General features: G+C 38.9%; 1 protein-coding gene across 1 annotated transcript in view; it reads right to left on the bottom strand.

The window, feature by feature from the left end:
- Positions 1-13,239, bottom strand: part of RALA (v-ral simian leukemia viral oncogene homolog A (ras related)) — a 21,496-nt gene extending 8,257 nt beyond the window's left edge. Inside the window, exons 1-2 of the mRNA XM_005875610.2 lie at positions 13,091-13,239; positions 3,308-3,516 (exon numbers count right to left, since the gene is read on the bottom strand). Coding sequence (XP_005875672.1) covers positions 3,308-3,516; positions 13,091-13,204 — 323 coding nt within the window. The 5' untranslated portion in view covers positions 13,205-13,239. The remainder of the gene's footprint in view (positions 1-3,307; positions 3,517-13,090) is intronic.
- Positions 13,240-13,831: the final 592 nt, after the last annotated feature.

Below are 13,831 nucleotides of genomic sequence, written 5' to 3'. Positions count from 1 at the left end.
CCAGTGGTCAGCAAACTGCGGCTCGCGAGCCACATGCGGCTCTTTGACCCCTTGAGTGTGGCTCTTCCTCAAAATACCGACTTCTGCACATGGGCCACGAAGTTTCAATTGCACTGTACATGTGCGCCCGCACATGGTATTTTGTGGAAGAGCCACACTCAAGGGGCCAAAGAGCCGCATGTGGCTTGCGAGCCGCAGTTTGCTGACCACTGGCCTAAACTAAGATGTTAATAACTGACTTACCACTCAGTCTCACTAACCACCAGGAATGTAAGAGTAACTCTGATTTGTGACTCTAGCACTTCTGGTCATATTATATATAATCATTAATTTATTTTCTTTAAAAAAATTTTTTTTTAAATATTTTATTGATTTTTTACAGAGAGGAAGGGAGAGGGATAGAGTTAGGAACATCGATGAGAGAGAAACATTGATCAGCTGCCTCCTGCACACTCCATACTGGGGATGTGCCTGCAACCAAGGTTCATGCCCTTGACTGGAATCGAACCTGGGACCCTTCAGCCCACAGGCTGACGCTCTATCCACTGAGCGAAACCAGTTAGGGCAAATTTACTTCTTAATAAATACCTACAAAGCTACTATGAGTCAGGTGCTTCAGGAAGATCCAGTATTGAAATTACAGTGTGATTAATGCTATCAGAAAAATGGCCATAGAAAACTTGGACGCAATGGGTTCAGAGGTGAGAAGACAACATTCTTTGAAGTTATTAATAAGTTGGTTTTATTAGCTGCTTTCCTGGATGTCAGAGAAAGATACTGCTGTGTCTAGAACATTCATACACATTTGCTTACTGTGATACTCTCTTTAAATAGAGTTAAAGAGAGTATTATAGACTTTTAGAATAAGAAAGAACCTTTACAAACTGGTCCAGCTTCTTCATTTTTGACATAAGAAAAGTGTGAATCAAAAAAAAGCAAGAGAGTCTACTAACATTTCTATCAATTGTTTACTAAGCATTATATGTTACTAGAGGCCCAATACACGAAATTCATGCAAGAGTAGGCCTTCCTTCCCCCGGCTGCCGACACCAGCTTCCCTCTGGCACCTGGTACCCGGACTTCCCTTGCAGCCCCAGCTTTGTCCAGAAGGTCATCTGGTCTAATTAGCATATTACACTGTTATTATTATAGACTAGAGGCCCGGTGCACAAAATTTGTACATGGGGGAGGGAGGGTCCCCTCAGCCTGGCCTGCACCCTCTCCAATCTGGGACATCCCTCTTGCAATCTGGGACCGCTGACTCCTAACTGCTTGCCTGCCTGCCGCCTGATCCCCCCTAACCCCTCTGCCTGCCTGTCTGATCACCCCTAACTGCCTCTGCCTGCCGGCCTGATAGCCCCTACCTTGCCCCCCTGCTGGCCTGATCAACCCTAACTGCCTCTGCCTCGGCCCCCGGCCAAAGCTGCAGTCTGGCCTCCCTCTGTGGGAGGCGACCTGGTGGATCAGGGGAAGGCGCCGCCCCCTTTACCCGCTGCTGCTGCCACTGCTGGCCTGAGCCTTGGCCTGGGCCTCGCAGCAGCCGCCGCGGCTTTGTCCGGAAGGACATCCAGATGGTCGTGCAGAAGACATCCACTCTAATTAGTATATTACCCTTTTATTAGTATAGATATGCTAGCAACTGTGCAAATTACAGGTGATAGGAACACTGACATGGATAAGAAATGAGTTCTGCTCTCAAGAATCTTTACCTATAAATCAAGCTCAGTATAAGTGCTATTGGAGCCGGGGAAAGTACATAGCAAACAGAGATGAAGAAACAATGGATTCCACCCTGAGAGGGGGAGGACCAGAAAGACTACACAGAGGAGCTGACATCTGTGGTGCACTTTGCAGGTTTGACCATGTGGACTGACAGTCCCCAAAACCCCCTCCGATAATCGCTGGTCAGTCATTAGGACATTGTTGTTTATGAGAAGGGCAACATACTGGAGGTACAACAGAGGAGTAATGAATGATTCACTGTTAGCAATAGCCCAAGAGTCTTTCTCTTGGCATAAAAATACCTTATTTCCTTGAAATACCACTTTGGCTTTGGTGACTATGGTGATAAAATTTATTCCATTACCTACAATAGAACCTGCTATGACACAATAAGCACTCAAATATTTGCTGAATGAATAAGCACTGACATTTATGTAACTTTCAACCTGTCTCCCAGTGTTACAAGCTACCAGAATCTGCCACCCTTTGCACTTTACCACATACAAAACTGCTTCCTTATAGAAATCAACAAACTTAATTTTGTAAATAAATCCATTATTTTAAAAGGTTCTCAACGATATGCTTTTGTAAAGAATGTTCTTCTAGAATCCTTTAAGTTCTTGAGACTTTCAAGTGTACATAGAAAGGAATACTTGGTATACGCCCAGATTCAGTTCTTTACTCAGCCATCTGAAATAATTTCTTTCCTCAACTGTGGAAGTCCTTCAGGCTCGTCTATTTCATGAAGGCCTCGCCTGGGTCCTCTGTAATGATCACTGTTCATGTCTCCTACTTGTCACTAACTTGCTTTTGGTTTCATGCCTTACTCAACTAAGCTGTATGAAGCTTGAAAACAAGACATGCTTCTTTTGTGTCCCTCATACCAAAGCAGGTACTTAACACAGAAATAAAAACATATAATTAAAGAATACTTTTGATTATGCATGTAGTATTTATGAGACTACTCAGGAGCTTATTTATGTTACATTTCTCTTGGGTATAAAGAGAGCCCCTCTCTCCCATACTCCTCTCTCCATCAAACCAAATGGATGTCAGATTTTGATTAAGCAAATGGTAAATAAGATAGAAAAGATATTACACAAAATAACCTAGTGTGCCAATCTACAGTATTATTATTTCTATTAAAAATCTCATTTGATGCTGCCAGGACATCTATATTGTGAGGAGGATGGCAATACGCCTGCTGAGCACTACACAGGTGCTGAGAAAACAGTGACTAATGAAGAAAGATTTAAAATGTGGGTCAGAGCTCCATTATGTGATCCAAATGTCAACTATTATGGCAGCAGTAACACTCTATTTCAAAGAGAAATACTACTATAATGCATGAAGAGACTACTGTAATGTTGGGTAGCGAGGCTGTCACAAACTCAAGCTCCAAAACAGCTGGAACTGGGATAGCATCTGCGTATAAGTACATAGTGGACAGAGCCACAAATCAAAGAGGGAATAAACAAAATTAGACAGAGTGAAAGCCTACCAAGTAAGAACCTCTAGTTGTCCACATGTTTCTGGGGAAGAAACTGTTATGCAATAAGAGCATCAACATTACTCCCTGACATACCTGAAGTCAGCTGTGGCTGCAAAGGATTCCATTTCTGTAATAGAGAACACACAGAGGAAACCTTCCCCGCTCCGGAAGTAGTTGTCTCTAATGGCAGCGTAGTCCTCCTGCCCAGCTGTATCCAAGATATCGATCTGCACTTCCTCCCCATCCAGCACTACCTTTTTCCGATAGCTGTCTGCTTTGGTAGGCTCATAGTCCTCCACAAACTAAAAAAGATGAAAAATCCATTTAAAAATTAGCTTTACTTTTCAAAACTTCTTATTTTGCAATATAAATTCACATGAAGTTTCCAAAATAGTAGAGAGGTCCTGTACCCCCATTCAGTTTTCCCCAATGGTAAAGATGGTATTAATTTAAGTTTTCATTTTAGACAATTTGGCAGCTTCCTTATTTGTAAAAAGTGAGGCTGTTTACAGCTTGAAATGTGTGCCTTTTTTCTTCCTTAAAACACTACCTGCAAACACTATTACATAAGTATAGGCATACCTTAGAGATATTGCAGGTTTGTTCTAGACAACCACAATAAAGCAAGTTGTAATCTTTCTGTTGGTGGAAAGGGTCTTGCCTACAATTTGGGAAACATAAAACCTGTGAAGCACAGTAAAGTGTGGTGCTATAAAACGACGCATGCCAGTATTTTATTAAATGTGTAAGAATCCCTTTCTATGTGACTCTAAATATCAATTTTCATGCCAGAATTGTGGAAATAAGGAAATAACTTGAAAGTAATTCTATATTTAGGTAAACACTGAAAGTACCATTAAATCTTTTCTTTCTCCAAAATGAATCAAATCAAACTGGCTTATACTTCTCTGCAGAATGTCAAATCTTGAATTTTGAGATTTCTTCTCAAACTTTTGATATATATATTTAATCCTCATCCAAGGATATTTTTCCACTGATTTTTTTAGAGAATGGATGAGAGGGAAAGACCTCTGTCCGAAGTACTGATGTGAGAGAAACACACAGACTGGTTGCCTCCTGCATGCACCCCGACCAGGGCCTGGACCGGGGAGGAGTCTGCAACCAAGGTACGTGCCCTTGCCGGAATCAAACCCAGGACCCTTTGGTCCACAGCCCGATGCTCTACCCACTGAGCCAAACAGGCTAGGGCTGATATTTTTAAATAGTAAATTAAACAACTTTACATGCCTACCTCTATTTTCAACTCATGAATCTCACCTTGATATTTTCATCAGTGCATTATTGTTAGTGTGAGTCTATATATGAACACACTTTTATTAGTTCCTATAAATATTTCATTCTTTAATACTCTCTTATTTATTCACTCACTGTCTATATCCTCCTGCTAGAATTTAACCTCTAGGAGCAGGTGCTGACTACTGGGACTTACAACTATATCTCCAAAGTCTAAAAAAGTGCCTTGTACATTTTAGACACTCAATAAAGAATTATTTTTCAGAAAATGAACAGAGTGTGTTTATAACTATAAAAGCTATAGAACATTCTATCATATTTACATGCTAATGTTTTACAAATATTTATGAACATCAAATGAATATTTATATTTATGAATATTAAATGAAGGCTTAACCATTCATCAAAGGTCAGGATTGTGAATATTATTACTTTTGACCTCCTTATTGTCAAGGAGATGGATTTAGGATTAGGTTGAAAGAGTAGCTAGGTTTCGGTCAGAATTGCTGAGTCGGTAAACTCTGTGCTCTCCTCCTCCCATGACCCCACACAATCACAACTAAATTATAGACCAACCATTACTGAGATGAGACCACCTGAAGACTAGCTGCACACACGTCCTAAAACTAAGGGCATAAAGAATCCATATCCAGACTGGTAGGATGGGTGAAGACGTGAAACGGGCAGGCCCCACATTAAGTATCAGGAGGGGTATCTTGGCTGTGGAGGTCCCCCTGAGGAGGAAGTGGATCCAGCCTTATACCAGGCTCTGCAGACCGAGGTCTGAAAGAGGAGTCTGCACATCTGGCTGTGCATTTGAGAAAGACAGGGGACTGCTGGAACTGATGTGAACTTCTTGGGAGGCCAGCAACAGAGTCACTCACTTACAAACTCAGTAGCTCTAAGTTCCCATGCAAGGGCAGCAGCCTGAAAACCACTAGCAACATCTGGGGAGGAACTAAACTGACTGACTTCAGGAAGAGGGCTGGAGGGGGAGAGATCAGGGCAATTCTCTCTGTGGACAGAAAAGCTGGCAGGTGCCACCGTTCCTTTGTTGAACTCCCCCCTCAACCTAGCCAGCCAGGCACAAGTGGGAGCCAAATCTGTGCTCTCCTTTAACCTGGCTAACACCATGCACCCCACCCTGATGATTCCAAGACCCTGTCCCATCCAACTCACGTGCCCAGCCCAAGCCTCTTCCAGCAGCTCCTACAGAAAAGTACCCTGCCTTGGCTACTGCTGTGAACTTTCCCAAAATGTCTGAAAGATCCCCGAACCCCTCAAAAGCAGCAGTTGACCTTGGTGTACCTTGTAGCTCTTGTAAGCAGTCCCAAGCCCAACAAAAGTGGTGACAGGTCTCAACTTACACTGTTAACTCCCATCAACTTGCACTGTTAACTCCCATCAGCAGACCCCAAGCCTGGCATAAGCAGTAGCCAGTGTTGGCCTGGAACACAGCTTTAACTAAGCAGCCACAAACCTGGCAAGGTGGTGCCTGGTCTCAATTGCACTATGGTGCCCATCACAGGGTCCCATGACAGGAACGAGTAGCGCCCAGCCTCAGCAGACAGTGTAGCCTCTCCCAAGCATCTCCAAATCCAGCGCCAGTGGCAACCAACTATACATCACTTTGAAGCTTCTACTTGGGAGACCCCAAGCATGAAACAAAAGGCAGCTGACCTTGACCTGCACTGGAGCCCTTTCCAGGAGGCTCCAGACCCAACATGCCCAGTGACCAGTTTCAGAACACACCACAGGATCTCTCTAGCAGCTCCACAAATGACAAACCTAAAGGCCAGACTCAGTGGGCACCAGTGCCCCACTAAAGCAACTCTTGCTCCAATGGGTCAGTCAAGACACAACAGCATGCCTGCTACTGTCACAGTCACCCTCATAGACAGCCAGCCCGAGGTCAACCCCACTCACTCACATGCCAACAGCAACTGAACCCCAACTAGAACTGGTGGGCACACACAACCCACACAGAAGACATTCCTGGGGCACCAAGCACAGGTGACCAGGAAGACTGTATTACTGGGCCCCATAGGACACCTTCTACATAAAAGATCACACTATCAAGACCAGGAGACATAGCAAGATCTACTTAAAAACAGACACAAACATACACACAAAACCAAAGTGAAGAGACAAAGAAACTCTTCCCCAAAAGAAAGGACAGGACAAAATGCCAGAAAACTAAGTAAAATGGAGACAAGCAATCTATCACATACAGAGTTCAAAACATAGTTATAAGAATGCTCAAAAACCTAGGGGAAGAATAGATGAATTCAGTGAGAACTTACACACAGTGATAGAAACCATAAAAAAGAACCAGTCAGAAATGAAGAACACAATAACTGAAATGAAGAATGTGTTAGAGTAGCCGTGGGCAAACTACGGCCCGCGGGCTGGATCTGGCCCGTTTATGAATAAAATAAAACTAAAAAAAAAAAAGACCGTACCCTTTTATGTAATGATGTTTACTTTGAATTTATATTAGTTCACACAAACACTCCATCCATGCTTTTGTTCCAGCCCTCCGGTCCAGTTTAAAAACCCATTGTGGCCCTCGAGTCAAAAAGTTTGCCCACCCCTGTGTTAGAGGGAATCAACAGCAGATTAGATGAAGCAGAGGACAGAATCAGCGATGTGGAAGACAAGGTAGAAGAAAACATCCAATCAAAACAGCAACAAGGAAAAAAGAAAAATATAAGACTAGTTTAAAGGACTCCTGGGACAACATCAAGCATAACAACATTCACATCACAGGGGTACCAGAATAAGAAGAGAGAGAGCAAGGAATTAGAAACCTATTCAAAGAAATAATGAATGAGAAGTTCCCTAACTTGGTGAAGGAAATAGACATACAAGTCCAGGAAGTGCAGAGTCCCAAACAAGATGAATCCAAAAAGGCCCACACCAAGACACATCATAATTAAAATGCAAAAGGTTAAAGACAAAGGGAGAATCTTCAAAGCAACAAGAGAAAGGTGATTACCTACAAGGCAGTTCCCAAAAGACTGTCAATTGGTTTCTCAACAGAAACTTTGTAGGCCAGAAGGGAATGGCACAAAATATTCAGTGATAAAAAGCAAGGACCTACAACCAAGATTACTCTACCCCACAAGAATCAAAGCAGACAGACATAAAGAGCTGACTAGATAAGAAAAAGCTAAAAGTGTTCATCACCACCATGCCAGTATTTTAAGAAATGTTAAAGGGAGGAGGAGGAGGAGGAGGAGGAGGAGAAAGATCAAAGGTATAATAATAAAACAGCAATAACTGCATAACTATCAATAACTACTTTAAGTGTAAATTAATTAGTGCTCTAGTCAAACGACATAGGGTAGCTGACTTGATAAGAAAACAAGACCCAATATATGATGCCTACAAGAGACCCATTTCAGATTAGATACACCTTGACTAAAGAAAAGGGATGGAAAAAGATATTTCAGACAAGTGAGAGCAAAAAGGAGAGCTGGAGTCACAATACTTACAGCAGACAAAATATACTTTAAAACAAAGGCTATACCAAAATAAAGAAGAGCACTTCATAACCATAAAGGGAACAATACATAAAAAGGACAGAACACTTGTAAACATCTATTCACCAAATGTAGCAGCATGTAAATACCTAAAGCAAATATTGACAGCCATAAAGAGAGAGCTCAACAGTAAGACAGTAACAGTAGGGGACTTTAACACTCCACTGACAACAATGGGTTGAACATCCACACAGAAAATCAGCAAGGAAACAGTGGCCTTAAATGATGCATTAGACCATATAAATTTAATTGATATTTTTAGAGCACCTCACCCCAAAGCAGAATATACATTCAAGTGCACACAGAATATTTTCCAGAACAGACCACATGTCAGACCACAAAACAAGTCTCAATAAATTTAAGAAGACTTAAATCATATGAAACATCTTCTCTGACCACAATGGTATGAAATTAGAAATGAACTACAAAAAGAAAACTGAATAAACACACAAACATGTGGAGGCTAAATAATGTGCTAGTAAACAATGAGATCAAGAAAGGTATCAAAAGATACACCAAGTCAACCCAAAATCTATGGGACAAGATAAAGCAGTTGTAGAGAGAAAATTACAGCAATACAGTCCTACCTCAAGAAGCAAGAAAAATCTCACTTTATTCCTAAAGAAAATAGAAAAATAAAGCCAAAAGTGATTATAAGGAAGAAGATAATAAGATCAAAGCAGAAAATTTTTTTAAAAGATCAATGAAAGCAAGAACTGGTTCCCTGAAAACATAAACAAAACTGATAAGCCTTTAGCCAGACTCATCATAAAAAAACAGAGAAGACTAAAATTATTAAAATCAGAAATAAAACTGACAACTGATGCTACAGAAATATAAAGAATTGTAAGAAAATACTATGAACATTTGTATGCCAACAAATTGGGCAACCTGGAAGAAGTAAAAAATTCCTAGAAACATACAATCCTCCAAGATTGAATCAGGAAGAACCAAAAAATCTGATGAAATCAAATCAGTACTCAAAATACACCCAACAAACAAAAGTCCTGGAACAGATGGACTTTTACCAAACATTCAAAGAAGCATTAACATCTATCTTTCTTAACCTATTCCAAAAAAAATTGAAGACGAGGAAAGACTCCCAAACTCATTTTACCAGGCTAGTATACTCTGAAAAAATCAGACAAAGAAAATTCTAGCCAATATCCCTGATGAACATAGAGGAAAATCCTCAACAATATATTAGCAAGTTGAATTCAGCAATACATTAAAAAGATCATACACTGTGATCAAATGGAATATATTCTCAGGATTCAAGGTTGGTTCAATGTGAACAAATCAATTAACATGATAGATAACACCACATGAATAAAATGAAAGCCCTGTCTGGTTTGGCTCAGTGGATACAGTGTTGGCCTGCGGACTGAAGAGACCTGGGTTCAATTCCGTCAAGGGTATGTACCTTGGTTGCAGGCTCCATCCCTGGCTTTGGTCAGGGTGTATGCAAGAGGCAACCAATTGATGTGTCTCTCTCACATCAATGTTTTTCTCTCTGTGTCTCTTCCCCTCCCTTCCACTCTCTCTAAAAATAATGGAAAAAAAATCCTCGGGTGAGGATTAAAAAAGACAAAAAGGAAGGTAAAAATAATATGATCACTTCAATAGGTGCAAAAGCATTGACAGAATCCAAAATTCATTCATGATAAAAACTCACGAAGTGAGGAGGATGGGGAATCAAACCTTAACATAATAAAGATCATATATGACAAACCCACAGTTACCATAACTTTCACCATAGCAATCCGATAAGGGGAAAAAAAGGCATCCAAATGAATTCCGTAAAGTAGCAGGACACAAAATTAATATTCAGAAACTGGTTGCATGTTTATACACCAATAATGACTTGTCAAAGAAATTAAGAAAACAATGCCATTTACAATTGCATTGAAAAGAATAAAATATCTAGAAATAAATTTAACCAAGGAGGTAAAAGACCTGTACTTGGAAAACTAGAAGACACTGAAGGAATAAAAGAAGATACAAACAAATGGAAGGATATTCTGTGCTCATGGATTGGAAGAGTTAATACTGTTAAAAATATCCATACTATCCAAAGCAATCTACAGATTCTATGCAATCCCTATCAAAATACCAATGGCATTTTTCACAGAATTAGACCTAAGAATCCTAAAATTTATGTGGATTCACAATAAACTCTATATAGCCAAAGCAATATGGAGAAAGAAGAACAAAGTCTGAGGTATCATGCCACTTGTTATCAAACTATACCACAAGGCTTTTGTAATCAAAACAACATGGTACTGGCATAAAAACAGACATAAAGATTAATGTAACAGAATAGAGAGCCCAGCCATGCTTCTATGGTCAACTAATATATGAGAAAGGAGACAAGGATATATAATGGAGTAAAGATAGTGCATTCAATAATTGGTGTTGGGAAAATGACAAACACATGGGAAAAAACAGAAACTAGACCACTTTCTTAAACCATAAACAAAAGTAAACTCAAAATGGGTTAAAGACTTAAATATAAAACCTGAAATCATGACATTCTTAGAAGAAAAATAATAAGCATTAAACTCTTTGACATCGGCCCTAGCAATATTTTGGGGGGCTATGTCTCCTCAAGCAAAAGAAACAAAATAAAAAATGGGACTGTATCAAACTAAAATTTTTAGTGTAGAAAACTATCAACAAAACGAAAACTTACTGAATGGGAGAAGATATTGACCAGTGATGCATTCGATAAGAGGTTAATATGCAAAATTCATAAAAAACTCATACAACTTTTCACCAAAAAACCACCAAACAATCCAATTACAAAATGGGCAGAAGACCTGAACAGACATTTCTTCAAAGAGGTCATACAGATGGCCAATACACATAAGAAAAAATGCTCAATGTCACTAATCATCAGAGAAATGCAAATTACAGCCAGAGGAAATACAACCTCACACTTGTCAGAATGCCTATCATCTATAAATCAACAAACAACATGTTGTGTAGAAAAGAGAACTTCATGCACTGGTGTTATAGGACTCGAAATTGGTACAGCCACTGTGGAGAACAGTATGGAGGTGGTTCCTCAAAAAACTAAAAATAGAACTGCTACACGTCTCAGCAATTCCATTTCTGGGTATTTATCTGAAGAAATCCAAACCACTAATTTGAATAGACCTATGTACCCCAATGTTCACTGCAGCATTATTTATAGTATCCAAGATATGATAGATGAATAGATAAAAGAAGACGTGGTACATATATACAGTGGAATATTACTCAGCTGTAAGAGAATAAAATCTTGCCATTTGCAACAACATAACACCCTTCATTTAGATTAATATTCTAAGTGAAGTCAGAAAGAGAAAGACAAATACTATATGATTTCACTTATATGTGAACCTAAAAAATAAAATAAATGAACAAACAACACAGACACAAACTCATAGATATAGAGAACAAATGGATGGTCTCTATATCAGAGAGGGGTTTGTGGAATGGGTGAAAAATGTGAAAGGAATTAGTAAGTACAAATTGCCAGTTATAAAAATAGTTATGGGGATGTAAAGTACAGCACAGGGAATAGGGAATATTTTAATAACTATGTATGGTGTACTAGATGGCCCTAGATTTATCAGGGTGATCATAAGTTATTTAAATGTCTACTCACTATGGTGTACATGTGAAAGTAATATAATATTGTATGTCAGCTATAATTTAAAAATGAATTATAAAATTTTTTAAAAGATGACAATGATTTTAAAAAAGAAAAAGGAAATATTAATTAGGATGCTAGAGCAAGTACTTTGTGGAAGAATGTCTTGTAAGCCATAATTTTTGAAAAAGGAAACCATTGTTCTTACCACTTGACAAAGTGTAGTTTGTACACTTTGATTTTTTTTAAAAAGAAGAGCCCTAGCCAATTTGGCTCAGTGGATAGAGCATCAGCCTCTGGGCTGAAGGGTCCCAGGTTTGATTCTGATCAAGGGCACATGCCCAGGTTGCGGGCTCGATCCTCAGTGGAGGGCATGCAGGAGGCGGCTGATCAATGATGCCCTCTCATTGATGTTTCTATCTCTCCCTCGCCCTTCCTCTATGAAATCAATAAAAAATAAATTTAAAAAAAAAAGAAGAGTAGCTGTTAAAATGAATAGTATGGACAACAGAATTGAACAGATAAATTAGTAATTTCATTTAACGTACTATTTCAATTTCCCCTCTGTTCAAATTTTTTATTATAGTCACTGACAAGTGAAACAGCTGATAGATTTAAGATTTTTGTGTGTATGAAAAATATGGTATAGAAGGATGCAATAGAAGAAGACATGGGGTGGTAGAAATCTGCAAGATTTTTTTCAAGAGACCAATTTAAGCAGGTTGAATAACCTCTCTGAGGGTTTGTTTTCTCATCTGTAAAATGGGAATACCACTACCTACCATGCAGGACTTTTATGAGCATTAGGTAAGAAAGAGTAACCACAAAACCCTGCTTTTATTAGAAGAATTGAGGATAAATGCTTAAATTAGGTGACCAACTCTTAAATTATTTAGACTTAATAATAGTCTTCCAGGGAAAAAATCTGGATCGATAAAGTCTGATATATTATATGCACACAAATCTCATAACCTGTCTAGCAATTACATTTTAGGCATACAGCATTTACCTGTTTAATGGTGAATGTAGTACCATGCCAAATACACAATAAAGAACCTTTTAACTGAAGTTATTATAGGACACCTTATGTATGTTAACCTCAAGTCTCAATTAGGTACTATATTCACCAATTCTATTAATTCAAGGTGAGAATTGCCATTAAAACACTAAAAATAAAGGCCCAAGTTAGATTGCTTAAGAATAGGTACTGTTTCTAGATCTGTTTTTTTTTTTTTTAAGGATAAGGTTTTTATGAACTTTGAGTTCTTGACTTGGTATATAAATCTGTATATAAATGTTGGTTCTGAATTTAAAAAGGAAAAAAAAAGATTAATAGTGTTCAAAGATTCAAGGAATTAATCCAAAACAGCACCAAACTAAGCTAGAGAAATACTCTCTGAAAGCCCAAACTTTGATATCCATTATAAAATTAGGACTTACCTCATCATACATGAACTGCAGAGTCAGAGCGGACTTGCCAACACCACCACTGCCCACCATGATGACTTTGTGTAAGGCCAAAGAATTCTGACCCTTGGGCTTATTTGTGGCCATCTTATATCAGTTTTCACCAAAGGAGTAAGGAGAATCTAAAAAGAATGAGAGAATAAGTAATGCTCAGTATATTCTTCTTCAGAATCCAGTAAAGGAAAGAGGTATGATGTCCTTATGCTTCAAGATACTAGTTTTCATCCTGCAGTGATTTTAAACAGATGGCAAATGAAATGTGCTCATTTAAGGGAAAAACCACTTATCAGAGAACAACACCTTGCCAATAAAACAAGTATATAACTCAAGGGCATTTCTCTTATAATAGTTTTTAGTAATGAGCTGTGACCAAAAGTGAAAACATCCCAGTGCAACCACATGTTGACAATAATAGACTTGTATGAAAATATAATCACATAGATGATGAAAACCTGTTAAATGATCACTTTGTTTTCATATTAACCTCTATTGGCAATAATCGAAGAGATATTTTTCTAGTTCCAGTAAGAAACTGGACAACAAAAGAATGCCAACTGAAAGGCTTATTTCAGTTTAGAAAAGAAGAAACCACATCCCAGCAATATGGTGGTAGAATTATGAATAGAATCCAACACCATCTAACCCAACTCCAAAGTATCCTAGCACTGGAATGTTGGGTGGATGGCTAATAAACAAATGTTTCAAGTCCTGGGT

The sequence above is a fragment of the Myotis brandtii genome, unplaced genomic scaffold (genome assembly GCF_000412655.1).
Source record: "Myotis brandtii unplaced genomic scaffold, ASM41265v1 scaffold465, whole genome shotgun sequence".
Taxonomy (NCBI): Eukaryota; Metazoa; Chordata; class Mammalia; order Chiroptera; family Vespertilionidae; genus Myotis; species Myotis brandtii.
The sequence above is the reverse complement of the archived record's forward strand: the minus strand, read 5'-3'. Positions and strand labels throughout refer to the sequence as shown.